Source organism: Quercus lobata, chromosome 1 (genome assembly GCF_001633185.2).
Source record: "Quercus lobata isolate SW786 chromosome 1, ValleyOak3.0 Primary Assembly, whole genome shotgun sequence".
NCBI classification, from domain to species: Eukaryota; Viridiplantae; Streptophyta; class Magnoliopsida; order Fagales; family Fagaceae; genus Quercus; species Quercus lobata.
The window spans coordinates 23754145-23782054 of record NC_044904.1 but is presented as its reverse complement, the minus strand read 5'-3'; the positions used below and the strand labels follow the sequence as shown (position 1 = coordinate 23782054).

Sequence of the window (27910 nt, the reverse complement as noted above, 5' to 3'; positions counted from 1 at the left end):
TGCCTTCAGGAAACTAGGAAAGCTTAGTATAAAAGTATAAAGCCACTGTCATCATAAATCCATCACTTTTTTGATCAAGCTCAGCGATTATAAAGCCACTAGGACTATCTTATATGCACTACTATTAAGTATTAACAGTTAAGAATAAAAGTTTAAATTATATGACTCCTTGTTGAGAGGAAAAGATGGGAACTTCCACTCCGGCAATAAACCATAAAAGCAGACACAAGATCCACTATTGATATGTCTTTGAACATTCGATAACAATATAATTACACATTTTCTAACTCCATTCAAGCAATTTTCAAATAGTATGCTAAGAACATGATTCCATCAACATTAGCATTAATCGTCAATTTAAAGTCTAGGACAAGGTTAAAATACAATAAGACTCAAAACTCAGAGCATGGCATCATATTAATAGGCAAAAAGAAGCCAACTCTTTTGTTAATATTATAATATAATCTCCTAACTTGTTGAAGTTCTTGACTTGGCATACTAGAATAAAATATTGAAGGCTTATTTTACCTCTCCTAATATGCTTTTCTTCGTAGAAGCTTTGGAGCAGGTTTCTTTCTCCGCTTCTGCAAAGCACATCCATTACTATTCTCATCTATTTTAACCTTCTTTAATTCACTACTATCAACTGATTGGCCTTTCTTTTGAAAATTTTGAGAAACGCATCCATTCTTCTTAGTTGGATTTTTATCTCGTGATTTGTCTCCACTATCTGTTTCACTCTCTGGTTGGAGCTTTTGAGGACTTGCCAAGTTATCACTCACGTGTACCATAGCTTTCTTTGACTTACGTGTCTGAATTGGTTGCAAGTCAAGCTTCGTGCTGGCCTTTGATTTCCTTTTAGTAGCTGAAATTTCTTCTTTGTCCACAGTATCCTCAATTTCTTCTTTGTCCACAGTAACCTCAATTTTTTCTTGAATTGAAAGTGGAAATGCTTTAATTATGTATATCTGCATTAGTTATACAACATATTCATTATTTGGTCTTTAAACCAAATAGCCAAAAATAAGTGAATGAATAAATATGGAATGATATAGCACAAAAACAAACACAGAAATTGCACTTACACAACTTATAATTATGTTCACTTGAAATTTAAAATGGAAAAAACTGAAATGGGAAATGCCGACTCTGAATATACTTCGCACAAACAATGAATGGGAACAATCAAGATCCTATATACATTTATATCACTTCATGCATATTTAGTGCAGACATTGTCCACCATGAAAACAATTGGGATCAAACAGTGACAGGATCTACCTAATTATGACATGTATGAAAAAGAAAAAGAAAGTTACAGTAAAAGCACAACTCTAGATGGAAATTTGTAGCTTATGATGAGTTCAAGAATAACTCCATGGTATTCCACCAAAGTATCCATAGGATAGAATGAAATTAAAGTTGCTAGGATGCACCCATACAGAAAACGGTAATACATTAATCCTTAAAAAATTTAGGATACAGAATGGCATAAATACTGTAATTAATTAATATTTAAATAATTAAATCTTTTGTAAGTACATGTTATGCTAATTTTAGTTTAAAAGAAAAACAACAGATGCTGAAAAGCATAAAATATGTATAATTACTAAATAAAATGATATTAGGTTCATAGGGAGTGAATAAGAAAGAGGGAGAGAAATAAAAGAGTTAAAGAATTATCTTCCTAGGGTATCCATATCAGATACATGTCCTGTAAGGATATGGCTAACAGTTTGAAGCATTCGTGCTTCCTAGTTGCTTTGGTGATGCAAGACAACGTAAAAGAATAGCACTAGGTTGATGATTTGTCCTAAAAGGTAAATGCCTCAAACATATACTAAGGACTCATATAATGTGGCATGCTATTGATTAATTAGTTACGTAGCAGTTTGGATTTTCTTATATCATTAGTAAAACACAATTTTCTACCTCATTTTGTCTCACACATGTAGGCATAAACCTCCAAAGAGTTTAAGCTTATAATTTATAGCATTCATCTGGATACTTATGAATACTATCCCAATGTGTTATTGCCTTAATTGAGCACATATGCTACCTATTTTTCCTTCTTCATTTTTTCCCCTTGTAGTGGCTTGTTGGGGGGGGGGGGGGGGGGGGGGTGTGGTGTTAAACACATTACCTCATTAATGTGTTGCAGAGCTGTTCATATATACAAATCAGGTAATGATTAATGAATGGTAAATACAAGCATGTCACCCTTACAAGTGCATCAACGATTTTTAAGACTACCTTAAACCTTGCAGGCTCAATCAATTCAAATACCAGTGCATCACCATCATCCAACTTGTGTTCCAATGCGAATGCTCTCCAGCCACCACTAAGCCCAGTTCTTTCACCAATGTATTTAGCCTCATATTCCGCACCACTTTCATCCTCTAATACCATATCAAACAATGTTTTTGGAAGATGATCTTCACAAAATTTAGAAGGAAGGCCCTAATTATAAGAGCAAAATGTACCATTCAACTAAGCATTATATGGTCCATAAATTAAATATAGCATAGTTAAGATATGAAGATAAGACCATAATCTTAAAAATGAACAATTCCTTCATCGTAACATACCAACCAAAAACAACTATAAACATGAGACCGAACCATCGTTTTGACAAAAGATGGATTTTCAGACTTAAGATTGTTTTGGAGCTCCACTGCAGCCTCCAAGGCACGTTGTCTTTGTCTTTGAGTTGCTTCTTTGACTTCCTCTATTGGCCTTGCAAGATAGCTGAAATCCCACAACATTATTACCAACATATTCAGGGAATCTAGAGTAGTAAGATTAGTTCTACAAAATAATGAAACCCACCTTCCATATGGCGTTGACCTTGACCTCGACCTCTTCCGCACATGTGTAATGCCTATGTCAATCTGTAATTGACATAGAAAGGTCCTTTTCTCAGATTGACATAGAAAGGTCCTTTTCTTAATAATATGTTTGGTTAGATTAAGACACTCAGAAATCCATAAGAGAAAAGTGGGAGTGGGTACAGTGTAACCTATAATTATAAAGTCAAACATCAAATAAAATTGTTAGATTGTGTTAGCCCCATTATAGAGCCCATTATCATATCTATTGTCAAGTGTTTGATAATGAGTGCCATTGTTCAACATTTATCATTGGTGTCATAAAACAAAGTGTACTATAAGAGCAGTAACAAGTTACATCCCCGCACCCCACTATATCTTTTCCAATTTCCATCTAGTCTCTTGATATAAAAATCTCACTCTTGATCGCATAAAACATTATTATTACTCACATTATCGCGATATGAAGAAACTGGATTACGTGCACGGGAAGAGCGCCTTGGTTCTGATACAATAGTAGTCTTCGATCTCAGTTTTGGAAGACGTTGCTGCACCATTAAATAAAAAAAAGTGATACAGGAATGTAACCAAAGATAAATAAACAAGATTCAATCTTTTTGCTGAAAAAAGAAGTCAAATTTACCTGGGACTTTTTCTCAGAATTGGTTAGCTCACCCAAACTTTTTGAAATCTTTAAAATTCCCAAATCCTTCAAAAAAAAAAAAGGTAAAAAGTGACTTATACTAGAACTTTAAAGATGGGTTGTTGTTGTATTTGAAAAAGAAATGCAGGGTCTTATCTTATCACAAGTTTGGTAGTCATATCATATCAATCAAATTATCAAATCATTACTGGTAAAAAGAGATAGGAAACGGGGTGGACCTCAAATTTCTTTTTGTTGAGTTCAAGTCGTTGGTTGCGAAGTGCTTCATACGAGTTATCGATGCAAGTCTTTGCCATGTTTGCTAGCGAGTGTTCACAAAGACCAGACCTTCAATAAAAGATTTTTTTTTTTTTTTTTTTTAAATCCTTGGGAAACACATACAAGAAAAAATGTTGTCTTTTGAAAATCTATTACATGGAAAGCAATTGCAAAAGCGCAAAGAAAAAAAAAGTTGGGTTATTTTGAAAGGCCGCAGAATCATAATGTAAAATAATCTAAATCCTTAAACATCTCACACACACACACACACACACACACACGTATTTATAAAGTGAAGAAAACTGACCTGGAATAAGCAGCAAAAGGATAGAGATAAAAGGTTCCTAGTGAGTTTTGAGCTCTTTGGCTCAAACCCAGTGAGTGTGAGACTGAGAATGTGAGAGAACAAGGCGGGCGTTTGAATTTTGAATTACTGCTTTGAACCCTTTTGACACATCCTATGTCGGACCTGTCGTGTCGGGCCGGGTCTGTTTGGGTCTTGATGCCATTGAACACATAAAAAATGGGTTAGACGGGCAAAAACTACTACTATTTAGCAAAAAAATTAGCAATCTATTACTGTTTTGAAATGAAAATATCTAGGGATATATCACTTTTTTTAAAACTCGAGTTTGTTATAAAACTCGAGTTTTTTTGAAAAAATATACTCTGAAAAGTTTTGAAAATTTTTTATTAAACTCGAGTACTATAAAAATATTTCAACAAACTCGAGTACCCAAAAAGTGGTAGATCTCTACATATTTTTGAAACAGTAGTAGATTCCAACATAATTTGCGAAAAAATGCTATTTGGCTGTTTTGGCTTGGTCAAACCACTATAGTTGGAGAGAATTTAAATTTTAGATGTTTCTATGAAAATAGAAATTTAATTAGCAAGGCTATTGAACAGACTATATATGTTCGTTTAGAAACATTTTATCTAGCTTTTTGCTATAAAAAAATGTTTGTTGAATGTGTGCTAAATTATATTTGTTCTTTGAAAATTTAAGATTTTAAAATACTATACATAAAATTTAAAAGCAAAAAAGATGATGCCAAACAGACACGAAGGAGATGTTAACTCGTTATTCTTACAACTTTTACCTAGTTTTAACAATCAAATCTACTTAATATAAATTAGATTTTTTTGACCTACTATTCTACATTTATTTTTATATTTCTTACCATACAAATATATAAAAACTAAAAATAAAATTTAATAATACATAACTCCTTAATTTTAAATTATATTATTTCTTGTAATAGTTTACTAGTCCAATAATTTCATTTAAGAAGAAAAAAAAACTGGCACACTTATTTATTATTATACAATAAATATGAAATGTAACACGCACGTTATATGAATGACAAGTAATGTCATTAGTATTTTTTTAAAAGAAGAATATAAAAAATTTGACATTCAAATAATAGCACAATGATAATAATAATCTTTGATGGTATCTCTCAAACCCGGCGCTCTCCCCCCTCCACTACTTATAAAAATATATTTATGAAATATTAATTACTTTAAGAGGCAAATATACATTGAAAATAAGTCCATAAAAATTTAATTTAAAGTAAAGACTTGGCATATGGGTTGGGTGGGTCTTGAATTTGACTTGAATTGAGTTGGAGATGCATCTTAAAAATGGACAGACTAAAATTGAAAAGTAAAGTTTCAATAAAAAATTGCCTAGTTCACCTAGAAGACTATAATGCTCTAACAATAACATTTTGTCACGTACTAATACTTGGAATCTAGCTGACAAAAATAGACTGAAGATTTATATGTTGCTAGTGCCGACTGCCGACCAATCGAACATTAATGTAAAGTTGATAAAGAAAAAACCAACTATATCGCTACCAAGGTAGGTCATAGGTGAGACTTGATAAAGAATCTAATTAAGTGAAAAAAAATGTGAAATTAAAGTACGTAACTTTTAGTGAGAACTTTAGAATCTCATAAAGTCTCATAAATGGTAGGAAGTGATATATTCTGAAAATTCTAAATTCTCACCATGTTAGTCAAATAGAACATTCATGATTCATAATTTTAGTCATCCTTGAAATTTGAAAATGTTAAATTCTCACCATAAATTCCTACCTACCAACCAAAGATAGCATGAACAAATGCCATTCATTAACAAAAAAATAAATAAATAATTTTTTATATGCATGCACATAATTTTTTTTTATTTTTTTATAATAACATCCACTTCTGATAATTATGTTCTGTATCATCAAACCAATATATCAATCAATTTTTGGTGTAGGTGAGAATTGAACTTAGATCTTTTATTCAACTACCAAAGATTTTTCTGATAATTATGTTCTGTATCATCAAACCAATACATCAATCAATTTTTGGTGTAGATGAGAATTAAACTTAGATCTTTTATTCAACTATCAGATATTTTACTAATTAAATTAATTAAAACCTACCGACTATTATTCACAGAAGTTAAAACAAATCACTTCTTTTTATTTTTGGGGAGTAGGAGGCCGGTCCAACCCGCAACATGGAACCACGAAGGGGGTGGATTGCCTCTGCCAGAGGCCTTCCTAACTCCCAAAGATCACATATTACACCACTGATATCCCAAACTTGTCAAACATAAAGTATAAAAGCCTTTTTTAAGGGGGGTTAGGGTTCAAGTACAAACATGTACATTTAAGGTCTGTTACAAGTGCATGCAACAACAGTGACAAAAGCTATGATAAAAGAATTTCTCTTTCCTCCCCCTGTTAAAATTTATGTCACTGAAAAATGCTCCATCTATGATGTTTCAGAAATATCAGCAAAGGCCCTCTCTTTGTAGCTATACAGAATTGAAATACATCAAGGGCCATGAATTGGCAAGAATATCTTGGACTGCATAATAGATGAACAAAATAGAAGATTGAACTAAATAAATTACTATTGTCCCGTTTTAGCTCGTTTCATTCCATTGGAAGTGAAAGGAGAGATGGTACCATGCGGTTGAGGGCTCTCTTCTCTAAAATTGGAATTTAGCATAGCCAGTTCCCTCAACTGTTGCCTCTTAAGAATATCTTGTGACTCATCCTGCATGGCAAAGATAGGGAAATAAAAGTCCTGAGTATATAAAAGAGACATTATAATCATGCTAGAACAAGAAATATTAGCAAAGGACACATGCATGAGTAGGAATTATTCCCTACTCCATCCAGAATAAGCTAATTTAAATGATATCTCACTTTATACCATTTGACTTCAGAGTTTGGATTGACTACGTAAAAAATGTAGGGGGCAGAAAAGAGTAACTTGATTATTAGTGTGATATAATGAACAAAGAGTAAAGCCAGAATTTAAGAGTGAAAGAAAATAATAGTGAGGATCTAACATTGCCACAAGGTCTTCCAGGAGGAACCACAAACTGGTTGTATTCCAAAAGGCAATAATTCCTAATTTCATCTTTTTTAAATTGCATTCCAAATGTGATGAAGAAAAGTAAAAACATTATAGCAAATTTCTGAAAATGTCAGACTAAAAACATTCAACTGACCATGTGCAATAAACAAAAACTAAGTTTGTTCAGGAAAAATGCACTATGCTTCTATAGTATTTAAACACTCTAGAAGGAATGAGACTGAAAATGATACCACTGGCTTAAGAAGTTCTTCTAAGATTTCTTGTGCTTGTCTCAACCGCATATCAATGACATTGGCAGGTAATTCAGCCTCAATTAAAATGTGTAGCGGATCATTCAGATGCTCATAACCTGGTCTTCCCCTCAATGACTCCTCCTTAAGAGTAGAAAACAGCAAAGGAGATTTACGAAAGAGTCACTAATAACTAAATTTTGAGATAAACATAAAAATGGCCTAGCTGGAATTAAGGCTGTGTTGAGTTAGTACCTTATCTGGGTCTTTTATTGAACCTTTTCCTCTAATAAACACTCGGCAACCTGTAGAAGCTTCCACCCGCTTCAGTGAATTGCCTCTAGGGCCCAGCAACCGCCCAACAAAGTTAAACTGAAACATATTGAAGGATGTTACCACCCAAACTTTTATTTTTGGTGTTTTTTTTTTTTTTTTGGTGGGGGGGGGGGGGGTGGTGGGGGTGGTGTTTGAGGGGAATAATTTTAGTACCCTTTAACCTCACAATATGTAACAAATGTCCAGTGAACATATATAGATATAATTTCTTAACATTCAAAGCATTCATTGAAAATAAAGGAATTTAGACATCAATATCACATATGCATTCGTATATTGCTTACATTCGGATAGCTATAAACAGGAATCTCCAAGCGCAAAACCTTCTTGACAATATAGGAACTTGGACTTGCTGGTGCCACTTGCCAGTCCATATTCATCCCTTGTGGTCCTCCTAACCGCTGTTACATAATGAACTAAAGATCTTAGTACTATAACAAGAATGACACTCACTGAGTTCAAAAAAACTAGGGAAAAAAGGAAAATTAAAGCAGAGAAATATTGAAATTTGAAAGGAATAGAGAAGTCAAGTTCTACCTACTCTGAATGACGAGCAGTAAGTTAAATTAAAACAGAAAACACATAATTTTAAAATACATATATTCAACTTGTGAGGCAGTTCATGGGAATAGACAAGCAATAGGGGAAAAAAATTGAACATCTAACAAAACTAGAAGTTGATAATCATTTTGGCATTATTATTAAGGAATTGATGATACACATTGCCTACTGATCTAATGGCATATACCATGCATTTTGATTCAAGTTCAATCGAGAGTCCAACTCTTCAAGGTGCTATTGAACATTTAACAGAACTTGTTACAGTTCTTATTAAATTATCCCTAGCAATGTTCAAGTACTAAATAGATTTGCAGATTTTTAAACAATTCCACTTGCAACATTTGATGGACCCCAACACAAGTAAGCTTCTCGTAAGAAATTCCCCATGCATTGAATTCTATGAAATTCTCCCTCATATCCCCATTAATACCTACACCTGCATACCATTTGGACCTAAGTACTGAGAATGCATGCATCTTGTAAATTATTTAGGGTCTGAATAAACTGTCTTAACCTGAAGGTAGAAGGGAGAACCTGGGCAGGGGGGGTATGGCATTAAGGAATAATTATCTTAGCTTAAGGTAAACTGAAATGCATGGAGCATATTACATAGGATGTCAAACATTAGTTCATTCCATGGCTAGTATTTTCAATTGGCAAGTTACGCAAACACCCTACGGATTTTGAACCCACAACTTCAACCTCCACGCATTTCTTTATGAAAAAGCAGGTGTCATTTGAGCTATAGCTTGTTGGCTAGTATTTTTGGACAACTAGTAATAAACTCCTCTTAAATTTTTCGCTAATATCAGAGAAGCTTTTTTTTTTTAATAAGTAAAATTTTCACTAAAATCAGAGAAGCATGCACCATCTGGTACACGTAAATCGGCACTAAGGATCACGATAAATGACACAGCTTAAGGTACGGTTACTTGTTATTAGTGCAAGAGATTTAGCATCATTTTTTTTTTTTCATATTTCAGTCTAAATTATGAAATATTGTTCTGGCACGAATGGCCACCTGAACACAACCAATGCCATTTACAAATCAAACACTACTTTCCACATTCCGGGGCATGTTCTCCTCATCTATTTCTCATATACTTTCATAAGAAGATATGAAGCAAAACAGAGGGAATCATATGATATACTAATAGGCAGCTTATATATGCAATACGAGATGCATACCTCCCATAATTAACTTTGAACTATTGGCAATGCATCAGCACTACCCTATGAACTTATTGTAATTATTAAATGGGGCAAAAACCAGATATTCATAAACCAAATTTAAACATTGTTGAACTGCCAATGCAATAGGTTGATGATAGGAAGCAGAAACATGCAGCAAAATGGCCTTCTGAACCAAGTGTAATCTAATATACAGCCAACACTTCTGGCTTGAATTAAGAAGTGCACCACATTGACATCATCTCTAATTGGTTATGTTGCGTGCATTTGGTTTAGCTTTTTCTGGAGATTATTTAGCTTATTTGTTTATGCACAGCTTTTTAAAGCCTAGCTTTTTGTTTACCCACTTTCAGCAAATAAGCCAATCCAAATACACTAAATCATACAATGCCCTTTATACGAGTTCTATTTTCGTAATCCAAGAATGTCATGTTTCTAAGCATGGCATGAATAAATTTTGTATGGCTAGACATATTTGATCATATTCTCTGAATACAATTGGAAAGAATAGTATCCATATATTATAGTTGGATGGAAGAAGAATGTAAAAACCGAAGACCGGAGAAGTAGACTGAAGGTGCTATTCTGAGATTTGACAAAGTTGCAATTACTTACATCATGTGGCAGGCCATTCCAACCATTGAAGCCTGTTCCTCTATTATTTGCCATCATGTCAAATGAAGCCATAGGGCTAGGGCTTCCACGCTGCAGTCTGTCAAAGTCACTAAGCCCATGATTGGGGATCATTCCAGAAACCCGTAATATCTCTGTCACATACAAATATACAGAAATTAAAGATTTCTCTTTTTCACTATGTAGAACATATCCCTGCGAAAATTGAAAAGCAAACTATTGCCCTTACATCATAATATTATAAACGACTGCAGTACAATCAAACTAACATAGACCATTTGATTAAATCAACTCTGATCAATTTTGTAGGAGAGCCACCACATTTGTTTCCAAATCCCATTTTAAAGATGTGGTAGACAACATTACCCAAAGTAAGCATGTTTTTTAATCTCTCAAGAGAATTTTGTCAAACAAGCAATAAGAGTTGGACCTTAAGAACAGTAAAAACATGTAGTCCTCTTATTTATGTTTTAAGCAATACATAGATAATAGATTCAAGTATTCAATTTGGTCTTCCTAACAAAGAAGTTGAATTCCATGGATTTATATTAATTGTGATTTTTGCTGCCAAGTATCACAAAGCCTTCTTAGAAGGATCAGATAATCTAACATGAACCAAGATAAACTTGGATCCGAAAAAACCAACCTTGATTCAAGAGTCGGCTACAAATAGGAAGGACTTGCACGAAGGGTACAAGTTTCTGGTACTCTGCTAACAGCTCTGCCAAGTACTGACTGGAAAACACAACAACATACGATACATAAACATAAACATCCACAGATTAAAAGGGTGTTAGAAAGTGAACACGAAAACCAAAAATTCTTATAAAGTTGTGAACTTTAATTGCTTGCCTGTCCACATCCGAGGCACTTCTTATATGTGGAGACACAGTTCTTGCAGGCGAGAAATTGTGTGTGTATAAACCTGACATGAATTTAACAATAATATACGCAACCCCAGATGAAAAAATAGAGAAAAAGAGACAATCTTTGATTGTAGAGATGAGATGTGCACAGCAAACTCCAAAGGTTTGTCAACGAAACCGAACCATTCTGAAATAAATAGTAGTAAATATTGGGGAAGAAGTAGAAAGAAGATAAGGGATACAACGAAGACTAAAAATATTATTGATGAGGGTACAACAAATAAGGGTTATTTTTTCTCTCTTTTCTTATTGTAATGATTTTCTTAATGCAGTAGAAATGGTGGGGTTTTAAATAGGGGAGGGTTTAAATGGTTTTTGTGTTTTGGGGTCGGTGTGTTTGAAAATTTTCCAAAGGTGCTTGTTTTGTGTACTTGTGTGTAGGTGTGAGAAAGAGAGAGAGAGAAAGAGAGAGAGAGAAACGTGAGGCGGTGGTGGTGGTGAGGCAAGGCAAAGCAAAGAAAGGCACAAGCATAGAGAGAGAGAGAGAGGGTTTTGTTGCTCATTGATTCAATGTCATTAGGTAGTGTTGTGTGTGAGATTGCTATGAGATTTTTGAATTGCCACGTTGACAGTTGACACTGACAGCAACAGCGCAAATGATGTACACTCTCTTCTTCAGCGCGTGGAGATACGGTTTCAATCATGGTCCAACTTATTATTCATGCTAGCAGCCCTACTACTTAGTAATGAGACAGTGAAATATGGACAAGGTTGGCGATTTATAATAGAAAAAAAAGGTTAATGGGTAACCTTAAAATATTGTTTTATAAAATATTTAGAAACTTTCTTTTGGAAAAATAAAAATGTAATTGAACTTTTTTTTTATAGCTTTTATATTTTTCTATGAAACTAGTATCAAAATTTTCATTAAATAATCCATTAATAAATATTCTAAGGATACCCATTAATTTTTTCTATGAAGTATTGAATGAGTGGTAAACCCTGGATGCAAATTTGCATTTTTTTTTTTTTGTATTTCACTTTATATTATACAAATTATAATATGTCATGTACCTAGGGTTTTAAAAAAAAAATAAATAAACTTTGATTTTTTATACTAAAAAGTAAAAATAGTATATGATAAATCATGATTGGTGAAATATAAAATATAAAATAAAATTAAGATAAAGGATTTGTATTCAACGAAGTACATATGTTAATATATAATTTTATAATGCAATTGGCAAGTCAATTTAGATCCCAATTATGGAATTAACTAATATGGTGCAAAACTAAATAAACATCAATGAAATAAATAAATAACACACAATATGGTAATTTAGGAAAAACCAATAGAACAACTATTCCAAAATAAATAAATAAAATGGGAGAAAATCCTCCTAAATAGAACAATTCATTATAGCAAGAAAAGTTATTACAATCTAAGTAAAACATTTACCTAGACTTTACAACGGTATAACCTGTAAACCAACTTACAAGATAAACCTTCTCCTACTCCAAAACTTCTAAACTTCTCACTTATATAAATGCTCCATGAATGGCACAATCATGATCACAACCAAAACCTCCAATTGATTCTAATAATCTTTTGAAAATTTGTACTCTGTAGTAGCACTCTTTTTGATATTGGGGTATGGAACAATAACCTCTCAGTGATATTAAATGGATACAATATTAAATGGGTGAGGTAGAACCTAGGTTGGTGGCTTTTTGCAAAGGTTTCGGTCGATCCAACTGTCAAGCGAAGGTCATGTGAACTCCTCTAGAAGTCTGCATTGATGAGTTCGACCTCAAGCGAACGTGAGGCGGACTTCTTTGTACGTCATACCGAACAAAAACTTCTGACATCTTCTAATTTTACACGCAACCCAATTGCAATTACAATTCAAATAAAATAAATACATTAAAATTGTTACGATTACAACAAAACTTTTGGCACATAATTAATAAACACTAAAATGAACCTAACATAAGTCAAGTCAATTTTATAATGAATCGAGCCATTTTTAATTTAAAAGTTTAATTATTATTTTGGCTAAATTGTAAATTGCATCCCTAAAATTTAACTATTCTATTTGCATCAGCAACCTTTCTATCCATATTTTTCATTAAGTGTCACATAAACTTGTCACGCGTGTTTAATTTGTCCAATAAAATAATGTCACATCATTTTTGTAGCCTAAAAAAATAAATTGAAAATTGAAAATGACATGACATGATAAAAATGACGTAATATCACTTTATTGAATGAAACTAAACATGTGTGACAAGTTTATATGACACTTAACAGAAAAATATGAATATATAAACTGCTTATGCAAATCAAATAGAACTTCAAGGATAAAATCAAAATGCTCTCAAAATTTCTGGGTGTAATTTGCAACTTAACATATTATTTTTATAATTTAGTCTTGTTATTTTTATAATGTAATGACTAATGAGAGCAGTTTAAAAGTATGTTAATGCATTAACAAAAGTGGGGTCGGTAATTCACGCTCCCTAGGGGAGGTGGATGCATGGTGTTGGTACATTGGGATTGGCGGGGGGAGCCTTTGCTCGCATCAGCTCGTCGGGTTCTGAATATTCGCATCCCCAGAAAGGGTATTACGGACTACGTTACTCCACAACTAGAGGATCCTCATTACTTTTCTCTATTCAAGTTTTTGTCACAATCATTTAAGACACCCACGTTTTTTTTTTTTTCATATCTTTTTTTAATATTTCACTTTTTGGTTCAGTAAAAAAGGTAATTATTAAGGTTAAAAAAAAAAAAAAAAGTTTGTTTTTATTATTATTATTTAAACGTGAATAGAAGGGGACAATAAAACAAACTCCACCACCTAAAACGTGATTTTCGTTTGATTAAAGATTGTGCTATTCTTTTTCAAACACCCTATGTTATGAAAGTCTAGAATCTAGAACTATATTTTTACTTTTTTGATTGAGTTTTGCTCATATATTAATAAATATTTTAAGGGACTTTTTATGAGAAAATGAAAAAGATAACTAATTTTTTTACCAATTTTTTATAAAAAATTTCTTAAAATTGATGGTTTTGTATACACTAGACATACATTAATCTTGACCCTTTTAAATTTAGCACATATTTACTTCTTATTTTTACCTAAATTTGCTAAAAACATAATTTATTTTTTAATAGTTATTTTTTCAAATACACTCACAAGTCACAATCAAGCTCTTTAGTTTATCTCTAATCTTAATCTAATTCTAAAACAAAAAAAAGTTTATCTCTAATCTTTTTAAATATTCTTTTTTCCCCAACTATCGAATCAAATCTATATCTCTTTGTGGATTCCAGTTAGCTTAATTAGTAAAGTCTATGATAATTGAATAAGAGATCTAAGGTTTAATCATTGTCTACACCAAAAATTAATTGGTGTCTTGGTTTGATGATAAAGAACTATCATCATGAGCAAACGTTATAGGTTGAAACTCTAAAAAAAAAAAATTTATATTTCTTTCTTTTTTTCCTGCAAAATAGGAAACTAGAGTTCTAACTAAATACAAACCCTTAAATTAAAAAGTAAAAATAATAAAGTCCACTAAAGAAAAATATATATAGTTTATATATTCAAGCTTATTTAACGGGTTTTAAAATTATATTTTCTATTTGTACGAAAAAATTTAATAAATATAATTTCATCCAAAAACAAATGATTTTCTTGTCTTTTAGTTTGTGCATAAATATGAAATTTGATAATTAAGATTATTATTAATAAACATTTATTATTATTGTGTTTTTATATGAAATATTAAATATGAATTTTGATAATTATTGTAGTTATTAATAGGTATATAATCTTTATTATGATTGTGTTTTTTATATGGAACTATTAAAAATATATATTTATGGTAATTATTAATATGTATTTATTATGGTTGTATTTCTATATGGAACTATCTATTCTATTATATTAAGAAATTATGATGCTTCAAGATTTTAATTGATGGTTTAAATATAGAATAGAGTTTAAACTCAATTAAAGAAAATATATATTAAAAAAATTGATGTGTAAAATTGTGAGGTTTCAAAAACTTTTATAACAAAATATCACGAGGTCAACTATATATTGTCTTCATGATCTTTTTTTGTCATCTAAGCCAAATTAATAAGCATGTCACTAATCTCAGAGTCCATAAATCAATCTCTCACTACTAGCTAGTAGGTACAATTGGATTGCCACCCTGAGAATCTTGTTCCTAAGTGTATACCTACAAGGCATTTCCAAGGAAGAGTTAATGGGTTTTTCTCCAAAGTTTAGATTACTAGCCTTGAAATTTCTTCTAAGGTGTGCATCGGTTGGGTTGGAGGGTATTTTCAACCCAACCCATATACAACCATCATATTGACAATAATTGTGTGGCTTATGCTGATACATCATGGATGTTAGGTAAAACTAACTCTATCTAGACTAGCAAATGATAAGAGATTCTCTCTTCTAGTTAAAACATGTGTTAAACCATTAAACCATTACATTGCCATAGCCGAAACCAAAATATCTTAGATGATATGAGTGAAATGGGAAAGGTGTGCCTCATTTCCTTTGATAGTATTGATTTATTGTCTTTGAACCAGCCTCAAAGATCATATTGTCAAATTCCCCAATCTTTGACTTAACTATTCCACTTCCTACTCATGAGACATTTTGAAAACCCCATGTATAGATGTACTGATATTGTAGTGGATTGAACTTAAAATTTTCAGGTTTACATCACGATCCAAACCGATGAACATTCCATTTGGTATCTCGTGGGGGTTGATACTTGAAACAAATCAATTTCAAACGGTGATGATTAATTTGTTTTAATTTTTTTTTTGGAGAATCAATCGAAGAGGATTCTAATATATGTAATTCACTTGTAAGTAGTAATTGAACCCGTGCTCACATTTGGGAGTTTTGAAAGAACGACAAGCCTTACCGCTGTTTTCAGGACTAGGGAGCAATTGGTGGCTTGAGCACTTGAGCTAATGAGTCTGGTTAAGCATGTTTTTTTACCATTTGGAATTACTAAAATGTGTCTGGTTAATCATTTTTCTAATTCATAAAAAACATAACCAATATAGAAAATTACAAACCAGAAAACTCTGGGATCAAATAGGACCCACTTAGTCATATACCTTCACGGGTTTGAACTTTTCTAAATTATATGGCACTGAATGGGTATGAAAGTCTTTAAGCTATCACATGAATTGAAAGGGTTGAACCAACAAACCTAAACCAGCCCATGTATCTTTTAATAATTAACCCCAACCTCTCTTCATGTTCCCTTTTCATCTCTGACGACATACACGCCCAAGCAATCACACTTGTAGAATTTATACCCCGATTTTGTTGTGGTAGTAGTATGGTTTAGTTTCCACGAATTAAACACAGTGATAGCACACAAGTTTACTAGAGAAATATTCTAATTTTATTATTTTTACACAAAGTACAAAGTAAATCAAGGTCCGTTAACACAAAATACTCACTCAGGGATTGTTTGATAAATTGCCTTTCACAATGCTACAACATACATTGCTCAATCAAAAGAGCATAAACTGTTTTTCCTTATACAACACACCCTGCATTCTATCTACAACTTAGAGTTGACACCCCAACAGTCTTCCTCTAGATAAAATGTAGGGAATAAGTGTTAATACGTAAACTTATATAGAAGGTTTATTGTCTTCAAAAGCAATTTTTTTTAAAAGTTAATCTAGTAATTGAGAGATGAGGGATTTAAATCATAGATGTCATTATTGGAAACGCCAAAATATGCTAATGAATTACAAAGCTCTCGGCTCAAAAGCAAAAATTTTAAGTTTACAAAAAAATAATTGCTGCCATACTTTAGTAGAAGTAGAAATGTTACCATTTATTATTATTATTATTATTATTAGTTTAGTGTTAGAAATGTTACCCCATTCTTCTCAAAAAGAAATGTTACCCCATTATTAATTTGTTCAGATCTGATGTAAACCCTTGAAACCACCACATTATTGGCCTGCCTACCTAAAATTCTATCTTAAGAAGCAGACAGATTTCCTTATAAAATTAGGAATACAAACATTCATCAGACAACATAATATAATGTATATATAAACGAATACTTTGTATGACAAGCAATAAACTTAATTTTATGAGTCCAGATCAGGTGTATGTATTATGTTCTTATTTTTTGGGCACCGATAAAATTCATAATGCGACGTACATAGATATATATATCACAAGAAATTTTGTATAGAGAAATAAATCATATACATTATTTATCATAAGAAATGGGTGACATTATCAAGCATAGGATTCCTCTAAGGTGTGCTTGAAAAAGTACATCGCAGTCAGCAATTCAGGTTGGGTCAGGGACAACAACGTATGGATCAAAACAAACCATGGGGAAGCCCCCAATTATAAAAAATCACTCACCATCTTGTAACACATTCTGTTTTATAGTGCAATGTTATGTAATAAAACAGTCTATTTGTCTATCCTAGTGCAATATCTATGTGGAAATGATTCTATGACCTCGCTCGTCACACTCCCACCCAGTATAAAACCTAACACCTTCCTTCCTTTAAAAGTTATCATAATTTTTGCATGGATGGAATGTTTATATTCACTAGGCTCATGCGCCCGATGTAAGACTAATACGTAGAGTTTGTGATGTATATTTGTGTTAAAACCTCGTTTCTTCTCTCCTAATGTGTTTGTTTCTAAAAAATAAATAAAACAATCAACCTCCCTCCCAAAAAAATAAATAAATAAAAGAAAAAAAAATCTTTATACTCAATCCATGTGTCATGTACACAATGCAGCAGTAGACTTATCTATACATCTATACATATATTAATAAGTAAAGCTAAGAAAAAATTCAATTAGATTTCAAATTGGAATTCAATTAGAGTCTAATTTTGCACCATGTGTTCCATCAAATCTAAGTTTTTAAATTTTTGTGCCAAGTTAATTAATTCGGTCTAAAAATTAGAATTCAATTAGAGTTTAATTTTGTGTCACGTGTCTCATCTAATGTAAGTTTTATAACTTTCGCACAAAGTGAGTTAATTCAATGTAGAAAACGAGGAGTTTAATATAAATAAACCATAAAAAACCAAATCATATATATATACCATGATTATATACGGTCCATTACTAATTGGGTAATATGTATATATATATATATATATATATAACCAATCAAAATTGAATTATTTAGATTTTATTGTTATTTTTTCTTTGAATTAATGAGCATATTTTTTATATTGTTTCTATTTATATATTTTGTATGCTAGGATCTTGAACATAACAAATTGTAATTGAGCTGAACAATCTCATGCACCTATTCCCATTCAATTTAGGAGATACTATTGGATCTTTTTTTTTTTTTTTTTGGTATTGTATTTAGTTGAATTTCACGAAAAAGTGATTATGAATTGATATTGTATATGTAGTATCCAATAGTGATTTTCAAAATTATTATATAATAGCAATGTGTACAAAACACCAGCCAAAGCATGGGAGAATGCTAATGTGGCTGGATCTGGACCTTACATGTGGAGTGGCTGTGAGCAAAGGAAGATGAAGTGTTGGCTATAAAGTTCTATCCTTAGCCTGTGCTAAGGGCGTGATTGCCTTGAGAAGGAAGTAAGATATGCATCTAACATGGTACTCAAGCACTCACAAAAGGGAGATAGTGACCTTCTAAGGTCAACAACTATAGAAACACCTCTTATTGGTTGAGTACATGTTGGACCACTTCAGGGACACATATATCACCTACAGTACTTCTGATGTCCCTCTTATTGCTCAAGAGTTGTTCCCCAGGCCGTGGCAAAGTCACCTATCCACATGCCACAGTGTTGATGTTGGCGCACTCTCTCTCCTTCAGTCATCACATAGTACCCTGTTAGGTTTTGAGTTTGTAATGTTGGCAAACCATGACAAAACATGACAAAAATTAAGTCTCATTGGTTTAGAATGGTCTACATTGAAGTCCAAGACAAAAAAATCAAGTTCAGGATTAAAAAAAAAGAGTTACAAGTTGTTTCATTCAATTGGTACTCGATTGGTACTCAATCAATCGAAAATCGCATATCAGCAAAAATCAGCAAACGTAAAAAGCCCATAACTTAATCGTTTGAAGCCCAAATCGCGAGCTGTTTTTTCTAGTATTTAAAGGACATTATAAGCTAACCCTAGGTGGGGTTTTCAGAGTTTTTTAGAGAGATTAGAGTTTTGTAGATCTAGGGTTTTGTACCCAAAAGCTCTCTAATGTCTTCTACCGGTGTTATTCCTTGAAGAATTTCAAGATCCAGTATTGTAGAAGTTTCTACATACAAGATCAACGTTTAAGGAGATCCAAAACTTTTTGAGTGGAGTATCAAAGTCACAAGCAGGTGAGCTTGTGTTGTTGCAAAGGCCAAGGAAAGAAGTAATCCGTGGACTTGAAGTTATCATGGGGTCGTGGTAGTAAGTTTTCTACTCGAGGTAGTAATAGAATGTTAGTGGTCTAAATTCTATTGTACAAATTTCAATTTTTTCATAGTGGATTTGCTTTTTACCTTGAGGATAGTTAGGTTAAATCCTCCCTAGATTTTTTACCGGTGTGGTTTTCCTAGGTCATCATTGTGTTATTTATATTTTTTGCTACTTTACATGATATAATTGTTATTGTTTTAACCTAGATCTGAATAATAAACCTAAATATTCACTTGGTTAATTAATTAGGTTAAAAAATCTAGTTTACAAGGGTCTAAAAACGTACATACCCCAGCTGTAGTAAAGTCTAAAATAGGAAAATGATGACTTGATACTTGTCTTTGTACTCCGTCATATTCCTCAGATTATAAGAGGAACATGTAGCTAGATTTTTAGGGTAAGAACCCAAGTAGATCTTTTGAGAAGAGAGTAGAAAGTTGATAAGATAGTGAGGAAGAAAACAAGGTCTCTCTTTTAAGGAAGAACATCCTTATTGTACAAGGGTTGCCTCTTTTTCCATACAATATAAAGTTGAACAAAGCAAGAATGATTCTTTCTTGCTCGAACCGTGGTTTTTCATCCATTTTCTAGGGTTTTCCACATATATCTTGTGTCCACTTTATATTGTTGCTATCACTTTCCTCTGCTTTAGACAATATGATGTCAAAGTTTGCATTTTTGTCACTCATGAATTTTCTCATCGAGATGTACTGTTAGAAAGCTTATTCACTCTCTCATATAAGCTCAAATATAACTTGCACGTACACAGCGTAATGAGAAACTTGACATTGCCAATATCATAAAAATTGCAAGAAAAAACAATTTTAGTACCTCCAAATGTTCTGGTCGAACTAATATTCCATATGTTTTATAACCCAAGCTAACATTAATAGCACCATTATAATTCATCATTTCCGTGCGTAAGCACAGGTTACATACTAGTAATAATAATAAAATAGAAACAACAATGCTATAGATTGTAAGGAAAATTTTAATACTTTTGTAAGGTTAATTAAAAATTACAATTTCAATAGTTTTCTCACTAAATATATATGATTCCTTACAATTGCTTCCTTTAGTCTTTAGTTGGCTATTTGTTTACGCAAGAGCTTTATAACTCAATAGACACCTCCTAATGTTTTTAACGGAAATGTCCAATTTTCAAATGAATTGTTGGTCTATACCACCATTTAACCTTTCTATTTTTTTAGTTCAATACTTGGGAGAGAGAAGATTTGGTTCTCCTTATAAAGGAAACAAGATAATTTCACTAGGTTACAAGGCTCTCGACCTGAGAAATTATTCACTCCGACGGGAGGATCATATCAGCAATGCCAAGTGGTCCTCCCATACTCAATGATATTGTACCATGTGTGACAACTTATTTAATGCAATCCTAGTCACCAACCCAGGGGAAGTAATTTTAATTAATGCAGTATTTATATCTTTCTACTTGGGAGTTACTATTTATGTAAACTTTATTTATGTGATAATTTTGAGAAGGGTAATACAATATGTTTTGAAAATAGAATGATAAAAGTGTAGGTCTCAATAGATTTCAATGAGGTTTTCATAAAAAAATTAAAAAAAGAAAAAAGAAAAAGAAGAAGAGGTTTTTATAAATCTTATCAACTATAAACCATGAAATAATCCAAATGCGTGACATCGTTGGGATGAATACGTGATGGATAAAACTTAGGTACAATACCTTAGGTATTGTTCCTTAAGTTTCACTCTTAAAATTCAGCCATATGACTACTTAACTGAAAAATACACTTTCTTCCAATAAGAAAAAAATTCACATGGCAGAATCTTAAGAGGGGAACCTAAGGAACAATACTTAAGTACTGTATCTAAGTCTTGCCCTTAAGTGATTACGATGCCCTGTGTTTGTCCTTCCTACTGCAGATGATGTGTATGTAATGTGAAGATGTGCATTAGGGCATGCTTGGTGATGCATTATAGTACTTTCATTGTGATTTGTGAATAATAGATTTGGGAACTTCTTTGCTGATTACTTTAATATAAAGATGATAATTAAATAAATTTATGAAATAAAAAATAATATGTAAAGTCATTGCATCTAATTTTGGTTTGATCTTTTTTAAAAACAAAATTATATTAAGTATATTATTTCATTTTTGCATTTTACTAGGAAAATGATTGGGGAGCTTAAAATTCCATTGCATTTGTTTTTTCAAGTCAACTAAGCTCGTAGGTGATTAAATTCCCATATAATTGAACATGAGAGAGAGTGTGTCTATATATATATATATATATATATATAACACAAGTGTATACTATTCTTTGTCAAGTTTTTAAATTTTTTTAATAATATCAAAATGAAAATTTTTTTTAAGAGTGAAAATTTATATTATTTTATTACATTTTATTTACTAAAGGAAAAGTTAACGGATGCCCAAAGGGTATTAGTAGGGGTGTCCAGACTCGACCATGGCCCGAAAAACCGACCAACCCGCCTGACGTCAACCCGAACCAAAGCTCCAGTCAGTCGACAGCGGGTTTCCGATTCCAAGAACCAACGCCGACGGGTTTGCTTCTCCAAAACCCAAGCAACCCGAACCTAACTGGAGCTATATAAAAAATCCAACCAAATCCGGCAATATCAAGTCAGATCTGGCCAAATCCTAGCAATTTTTAGCGAAATTTGTAGATTCTGACGAAAAAATGTAGATTCTGGCAAAAAAATGCAAATTCCGACCACATTTTTGCAGATTTCGGCTATTGATCGACACTCACCCTCACCCGAAACCGACTTGACCAATTGATGCCAGCGGTCGATTTCGGGTTCCTGCACACTCTACTCGACGTCAACAGGTCGAGTTCGGGTTGGGTCCAAAATTGACCTGTGGACAGGCCTAAGTATTAGTTTAAAAATTATTTTTAAAAATTTTTATAGGGAAAAAAAGGTAATTGAATTTTTTCTTGACAACTTTTTATATTTTTCATAAAAATGATATCAAAACTTTTAAAAAATGATTTATTAATAAATGCCCTAAAAGCATTAACATGACCCATTTACTCGTAACAAACAGAAGAGCAAGATTAGATATTGTTTTTGCCAAAATGGCCTGGCTTGGTAGTAAGTAGGCCCTTATTACAAAGGCTGAAGATGGGCTCATAAAATCTGATAATCAAAGGTGGACCTCGTTTCGGCCTAGCTGATCAAGCGGAAGTTTGTTTGCATACTTTAAAACTATGGCCAAATTATAAATTATACCCTTTTAAGGTTTTGCTAATTGTTAGTGCCTTTCATTTCTTTCATTTTTGTTTCTAAGTTGTGATTTTTTTTTTTTTTTAGTTTAGCAAAAAAAAAAAAGTTGTGATTTTTTTTCTTTCTATTTTGTCTTTCAAGTTCTATTTCGTATTCAATGTGGTGCCTAAAATTTTCCTCGGGACAAACGAAACCAGCTTCAATCGATTGGTGAATCGCCCTAGACATGATGCACAAAGTAATGACATAGGAAAATGGATATAGTTGACTAGTTGGTAAATTCATGGTATGTCTCTATATTCCATACCATTAATGTCACATAAAATTGGTGTTTCATGACAAATTGTAAAATTCCCCTTCTCAGCAGTCAGCATAAGGGAGAAGAAGAATCATGTAAAAGAAAATTGAAAAGTAGAATGAGTTGACATTCAGTAGTCTATCATCAGAGTTATCACAGTTTAAAGTTTCCCTATCTAGTATTCAACAGCAGGTTAACTTTTGTTTTATGTTGTTGAGCATTTGAGTCACATCATCAGCTGCATCCAATTCAATTTCTAGACAATAGTACACAACTTTAGTCCCAAACCCGTCCCTCACAGCTGCATTAGGTAGGGAAAATTCTTAGGTAGTTAGGTGTAGTGAGAAAGGTTTTCATTAAAAGGACAGAAGATTTGAGGTGAAAGGGGAAGAAAGAGAAATTAGGAGATTGTTTGGTAGTGGGAAATAAATGTAAATGACATTGAAGAGTCAAATAGAATATCAATATGGTCCTGTATTTGTAATTTGGGAACTCCTATTTTATCCTTTGAATGATGGAAACAACCACACACTGATTGTCTTTGAAGCTTTCTGGGTTCAAGTACACAAGTATGTATATCATACCATTGAGGTTCATGGGCATCATTGTATGTGTTATAAGTACAACAGCAACCGAGATATCAAAACAAAGAAAGCAAACTGATTGATATTCAAAAAGAAAGAATATGAGAATCTGAACTGAACTGAACTATGAATGAAGAAACAAAAAACTTAAGTGAATTTAATCTAGATATCAAAACAAAGAAAACAAACTGATTGATATTCAAAAAGAAAGAATATGAGAATTGAATACTTGAACTGAACTGAACTGAACTATGAATGAAGAAACAAAAAACTTTGGCGAGTTTAATCTAAGGCACATATTCATTCTCCAATACTGGTCTTGTCCGAGTTCCCATTGCCAAAGGAGCCTTGGCATTCCCAAAGGTTGTTATCTGCAAAGTCTCACCCCTATCTGCCACCCATTCCATTTGCTGCACCTTCTTCCCATGTTTGAACCTTCTCAACCACACAGCAAATAAACCCAATAGACCCAATAGAATAAACCCACCAAGTAAAGATCCAAACACTCTCCACACCTTAGACTGGTCCTTTCCACCATTTTTAGCAGTTTTAGCAGCAATAGGAGGAACAACCTCCACACCTGGAGCTGGTGAAGGAGCAATGGACTCTACAACTATAGAAAAATGTCCTTCTTGAATTGCTGAACATACATTCCCTGGCAACACATTGTCAAACTGCACTGAACCATGTAAATCAAAATACACACACTTTGGTGACAACCCATCAGGACCTAATTTCAAATCTGGAAACTTTACCAAAATGGGCTTATCAGATGCTCTTAAACTCAATTCAGGCACATTTGAAGCAGACAAATCAGAAGCATTATAGGCTAGGAGACCAAGAACAGGAGCTAAATATGAAAAACCAGGTAAAGGGTAAAAAGAATTAGACCAGTTACCGAGGTTGTGGTAGACCAAAGCAAGCCTCTCCACATAAGGCTGCTCAGCAACACCAACTGGGATCTGAAACTCCTTGAAACTATGAACCCCTCTGGTTCTCAAACTACCACTCCTAAGCCTCAAAGCTGAAACTTGAATTCCAGTGAGATTACTGGGAATGTGGTGGCTCTCATAAGGAATGCCTGTTTTGGGGTGCGCACCGAAGGCCACGAAAGCATTGTCTTGAAGAAGCGCATCTAGGGAGCGTGTTGAAAGCCCTGGTAGCTGAGCATTGAAGAGAGGCACCCAGATGAGAAAAAAGCCAATTATAACAAGCAGATTGGTTTTTTCCACCCTCATCTCCTCAGCATATTGTCTTTCTGTGAGAAATAACGCACCAAGATCAGTTCTTGGGAAACTCAGTTTGTAGAGGCACCAGGATTCTCATTGCTCGTATCATGCATTTTCTTGAAAGAGAACTACTGTATCTGTTTAACATAATCAGCAAAATGTAGTGGCAAATTAAGGCAACTTGTAGAGCGCATTGGCTTTGATTTGATTCATCTCCATATGCTTTTTGGTCTCAAGGAAATTGAAAAAAAAAACCGTAAAAGGGAAAAGAATGTTGCTTTACTGTATGGCATTGAGAGTTTTTTTTTTTTTTTTTTTTTTTTTTGGGGGGGGGTGTTGAAGAGTGTATGGCATTGAAAGTTGAAACTCGCTGTTGTAACGCCTCCAGGTCAAAGGAACAGTAAGATGTTTCTCACCCTGTAATGTATGATGGGGTTTTTAATTTTTGAAATATAAAGTAACCCAAATAAGATAAATCTAAAAATTTAATATTGGAATTAACTAAGAAAATTTTATGCCAACCAGGGAAAGTGATAGAAAAAAGTTGGAGGAAGCAAACTAATGTGAATGTGATGGACTGGTAAGTTTCTTATGGTCAAATGACATGAGTATATGATTTTCTTGTTATTCACAACTAAAAGTGAGAATATTAGGGAACATTTTAATATTTTAAGGAATCTTAAAAGATTACCATATATTAAAAGATTTTCTAATATTTTTATATAGGAAATATTAACGAATGCCCTAAGAGTATTAATTTAGGAATTATTTTTAGAAATATTTTATTAGAAATTGATAAAGCAATTAATTTTTTTGTCAGTTTTTTATATTTTTCGAGAAAGTGGTATTAAAAATTTTCTAATATAGTTTATTAACAATTGTCCTAATGACACTTATTAATATGACCCTTCATATTGGAAATAACTAAGAAAATTTAATATTGGAAATAACTAAGAAGATTTTATGCCAACTAGGGAAAGTGATAGAAAAAAAGTTGAAGAAAGGCGAACTAATGTGAATGTGATGGACTGGTAACTGGTAAGTTTCTTATGGTCAAATCAAATGACATGAGTGTATGATCTTAATGTTATTTACAACTAAATATGAGAATATTAGGGAACATTTTAATATTTTAAGGAATCTTAAAAGACTACCATATATTAAAAGATTTTCTAATATTCTCATATGGGTAATGTTAACGGATGCCTAGGGGTATTAGTTTAGTAACTATTTTTAGAAATATTTTATAAGAAATTGATAAAGCAATTAATTTTTCTGTTAGCTTTTGATATTTCCCATGAAAGTGGTGTTAAAATTTTCCTAATATAGTTTATTAACAATTGTCCTAAGGGCATCCATTAACATGACCCTTCATATTTAGTTGTAAGTTGTAAATCACAAGGTAATTATATTCCTACAAAGCTACACTCAATAAATATTAAAAAAAAAAAAATGTGGGTACTGGGTATCCACATTTGCAAAAATGTTACATTTTTTTTTAATAAATGGATAATTTTAGATGTTATTATCTTTTTTTTAAAATTAATATATATATTTTTTTGTTTGGGATTGATTTGGATGCTAATATATATATATATATATATTTATTTATTTATATTTATATTGACAAGACAGGAGATTGTGATTAGGGGTATCCAAGTGGCTCTCCCACCTGCCCAACTCGCCCATACCTGACTCGCCACCAACCAATCCAACAACTCCGGCGGTCAGACACGAGTTTGGAGATCTCTAAACTTGACCCCAGCGGGTTGGTTGCAAGTTTCCGCTTTCAAAACCCATGAAATCTAACCCGCCATAACTATTTACTCTTTCCAACAATTTTTCAAGTATTTCAGACTAGATTCGGCGAGATCTCATTTTTATCTGACAAAATCTAGGCCAGATCTCGTCAAATCCTGCAAAATATTGGCCTGATCTCGATGGATTTGGCCAGATATCAACCAAATCTCATTGCATCCGGCGAGATATTGGCCTAGGTGATAAAACTCGAGACTGACCCAATAAAACTTGAAACTGACAAGACATGAACTAGCAGATCCAACTAGATCTTTTGGGTCGGTTTTGGGTTACGTTTTCATCCACTCGAATTTGTCGGGTTGAGTCTGGGTTGGGTACAAACTCGACCTGTGGATAGCCCTAGTTGTGATTGCTATGAAGCACAATAATTTAAATAATTATTTTTGTATTATACATGTAATTCATAAATTGTTAGACTATTATTTTAATAGAATTGCCAATGTTTTATTTTGATAAATTGATAACTAGAGAAAATGGGGATTTGAAGTCTAGATGTCTCTGTTAGAAATATCATGATGTGCCAACCAATTGAGTTATAAGGTTTTTGACCATGATTTATAGTTTGTATTTTGTTTCTCATTATTTATTTATAATTTATAGGAAGATACTAAAAAAGAAAAAAAAAAAACTTGATATTGTGCTTTTAAATTTAAGGATATTTTGGAAAGAATAAATAATTTCTATAAGATTTTTAGGAATAAACCAAATATAAGAATCTTATATTATGAGGATTCTTATTAAATTCTTAATCAAACCAAATATATGAATAGTTACATTCTTGAGCATCCAAAATCTTATAATATTTTCAATAATCTAGATGTTGAAAATATTGTTGATTTTCTCCGACCAAACGCACAAGAGTACAATAATGTTATAGGACCTCATCTCAACTAATAACTAATCTCACTAATTATATTTGGGACAACGTTTAGCTACAAAATTAGTTGTAGCCTAGGACTATAACCTTACTCAATAAAATAAATATTACTGCATATTTTGTAAATCTAACCATTGTATTGCATGTTCTTTACGCTCTTAATACATATGTGAAATTTTGTGTCAACCGGATATTATTTACTATATGATCTATAAATTTATATTTTGTGCATAATTTCAAATTACAAAAACTTGCAATATAAAAAATTTATTGATGACATAACTATTAATCTTTAATTTTTTAGAAATTTCGCAAGTATGGAGAATATAAGAAGAAAATGTAATCCAATGGTGAAAAGATATTGAGTAAGGTTATAGTTTTAGGCTACAACCAACTTTATAGCTAAACTTTGTTCTT

General features: G+C 32.4%; 3 protein-coding genes across 4 annotated transcripts; all 3 read right to left on the bottom strand.

Annotated features, from left to right (window-relative positions):
* Window positions 1-207: 207 nt before the first annotated feature.
* LOC115984078 (putative B3 domain-containing protein At5g58280) lies at window positions 208-4254 on the bottom strand. Of its 2 annotated transcripts, none has more exons than XM_031106983.1 (8): window positions 4058-4254; window positions 3711-3800; window positions 3472-3537; window positions 3281-3376; window positions 2830-2891; window positions 2589-2748; window positions 2254-2460; window positions 208-968 (listed from the first exon to the last, which is right to left on the bottom strand). In XM_031106983.1, the coding sequence occupies exons 2-8, from the start codon at window positions 3786-3788 to the stop codon at window positions 534-536; spliced, it is 1104 nt and encodes a 367-aa protein (XP_030962843.1). In that variant the 5' UTR covers window positions 3789-3800; window positions 4058-4254; the 3' UTR covers window positions 208-533. The 2 variants fall into 2 exon arrangements, with proteins under 2 accessions (XP_030962843.1, XP_030962835.1); XM_031106975.1 differs by having other exon boundaries at window positions 3711-3819; window positions 4058-4253.
* Window positions 4255-6357: 2103 nt separating this feature from the next.
* Window positions 6358-11506, bottom strand: LOC115984097 (KH domain-containing protein At3g08620-like). Its single transcript, XM_031107003.1, has 7 exons — window positions 10944-11506; window positions 10738-10826; window positions 10074-10225; window positions 7991-8107; window positions 7626-7742; window positions 7371-7514; window positions 6358-6813 (listed from the first exon to the last, which is right to left on the bottom strand). The coding sequence occupies exons 1-7, from the start codon at window positions 11021-11023 to the stop codon at window positions 6667-6669; spliced, it is 846 nt and encodes a 281-aa protein (XP_030962863.1). The 5' UTR covers window positions 11024-11506; the 3' UTR covers window positions 6358-6666.
* Window positions 11507-23667: 12161 nt separating this feature from the next.
* Window positions 23668-25200, bottom strand: LOC115984088. The gene has a single exon (XM_031106994.1). The coding sequence runs from the start codon at window positions 24805-24807 to the stop codon at window positions 23857-23859; it is 951 nt and encodes a 316-aa protein (XP_030962854.1). The 5' UTR covers window positions 24808-25200; the 3' UTR covers window positions 23668-23856.
* Window positions 25201-27910: the final 2710 nt, after the last annotated feature.